This window comes from Branchiostoma belcheri, unplaced genomic scaffold (assembly GCF_001625305.1).
Source record: "Branchiostoma belcheri isolate BF01 breed outbred unplaced genomic scaffold, Haploidv18h27 scaffold35, whole genome shotgun sequence".
NCBI lineage: Eukaryota > Metazoa > Chordata > Leptocardii > Amphioxiformes > Branchiostomatidae > Branchiostoma > Branchiostoma belcheri.
In genome coordinates, this window is record NW_017803965.1 from 132,785 (window position 1) to 134,225 (window position 1,441).

The window sequence follows — 1,441 nt, forward strand, 5'->3', positions numbered from 1 at the left end:
CCCCCCCTTCCCCAAACAATGTGACCACACTGGGAATGACTGCAAAGTAGGCTAATTTTCATCTGGTATCATTCCTCATTAATAAATGTGCAATTTTCAGTCTCAACCAGGCTAACAAAAATAGTAATGTAGTGACTCATTTGCCTGCTTTGGAGGGGGAAATTCCCGTGGACTGACTCAGTTAATTTACTGAGTCAGTCTTGTAAGAACTCTCCTGAAGCCAAGGTAGTGTCACTATCCTGTTTTGGCTATTCCCTTTGTTGTTTTGTTTCAGATTGTGAAAGAGTCCTACCCAGACCACACCCAGTTTGACAGTAAGGACCCACACTATGACAGGTAACATTTAGAACACTTAAGACAGTTCTTCCTAGCCATGTTAGTAATAGTAGGCTCCATATCTCGCTTATCTCTCTTATCGAAAAGAACCTCGTTAAAAAATACATGCCAGAAGCACATTATAAATGCTCTCCAAAAAGCCCAGTCATATACATGTATCCCGCATATGCTTCGGTCCCAATTGAAAAAGGGCCCTGCGGGCGTGAACCGTACGTGGCCCCACGGGACACCATGCGGCTACCGGGCTATTTTTGGGCCCGGCGGGGACCTGAGAAAAATTTAATTCTGACTTAAATTCTACCCGGGCCAAGCTGACAAAAAGAAGCCATGACCTCACCGTGAGAACACCGACAAGTACCCCTCCAGTTGCCGGCAGTCCACCGGGACACATTTATTACGTTACAGACCAGAGAAACAGAAAAAAGGTGTGTACTTCGTAAACCCGGGTAAAATGTGTGACGTCACAGATCGAAGGATCACAACTAAAGCGTGAATTCTGCATTACGTATAGGTCAGCACAAGACATTGTCAGAGAACCTGCCGGGTGCCTGCCGGAGACTGACCAAAGAGGAAGACAAAATTTTTAACAAAATGCTACGGAAGGAAACTTTTAATTGTGACCACGACAGCCGATGCCCCCCAGACTCCTTAGCCCGACCGGGGCTGGCCGGGGCTACATCCCCGACGGGCACCGGCGCAATTGGCGCTTTAGGAGGCGAAGTTATTCCCAGTTATTAAGATACATATTGTAGAATTTGTATTCTCTCAATTCCACGAAGTGATAGTACATGTATATATGGTCCTCTCTAATCTCCAAGAGATAATTGTTTTAGCAAGATATGCAGAAGTATAGTTAAGTGTATATGTTATAAATATGATTGCTCAGTAGGAGTACTACTGGATACTCAGAAAATAAGTTTTCTACAATGTTTTGTGTTTCCAGTTAAACCTATGTCATTTGGCATAGAAATACATGAGAGACACTAGGAAAACTTTGAAAACAAAATCACATTTAGTAGAAATTCTTCGATCAGTGACTGTATTTTTGTAAGGTAGATTACGTACCTCCAAATTTTCGGTGTCAACTGTACACCTTGATCACGGA

At 43.4% G+C, this 1,441-nt stretch overlaps 1 protein-coding gene across 1 annotated transcript in view; it reads left to right on the top strand.

Annotated features, from left to right (window-relative positions):
• The window catches only part of LOC109475883 (thymocyte nuclear protein 1-like), an 8,577-nt gene that overhangs the window by 4,503 nt on the left and 2,633 nt on the right, over positions 1-1,441 (top strand). Inside the window, exon 5 of the mRNA XM_019776698.1 lies at positions 275-336. Coding sequence (XP_019632257.1) covers positions 275-336 — 62 coding nt within the window. The remainder of the gene's footprint in view (positions 1-274; positions 337-1,441) is intronic.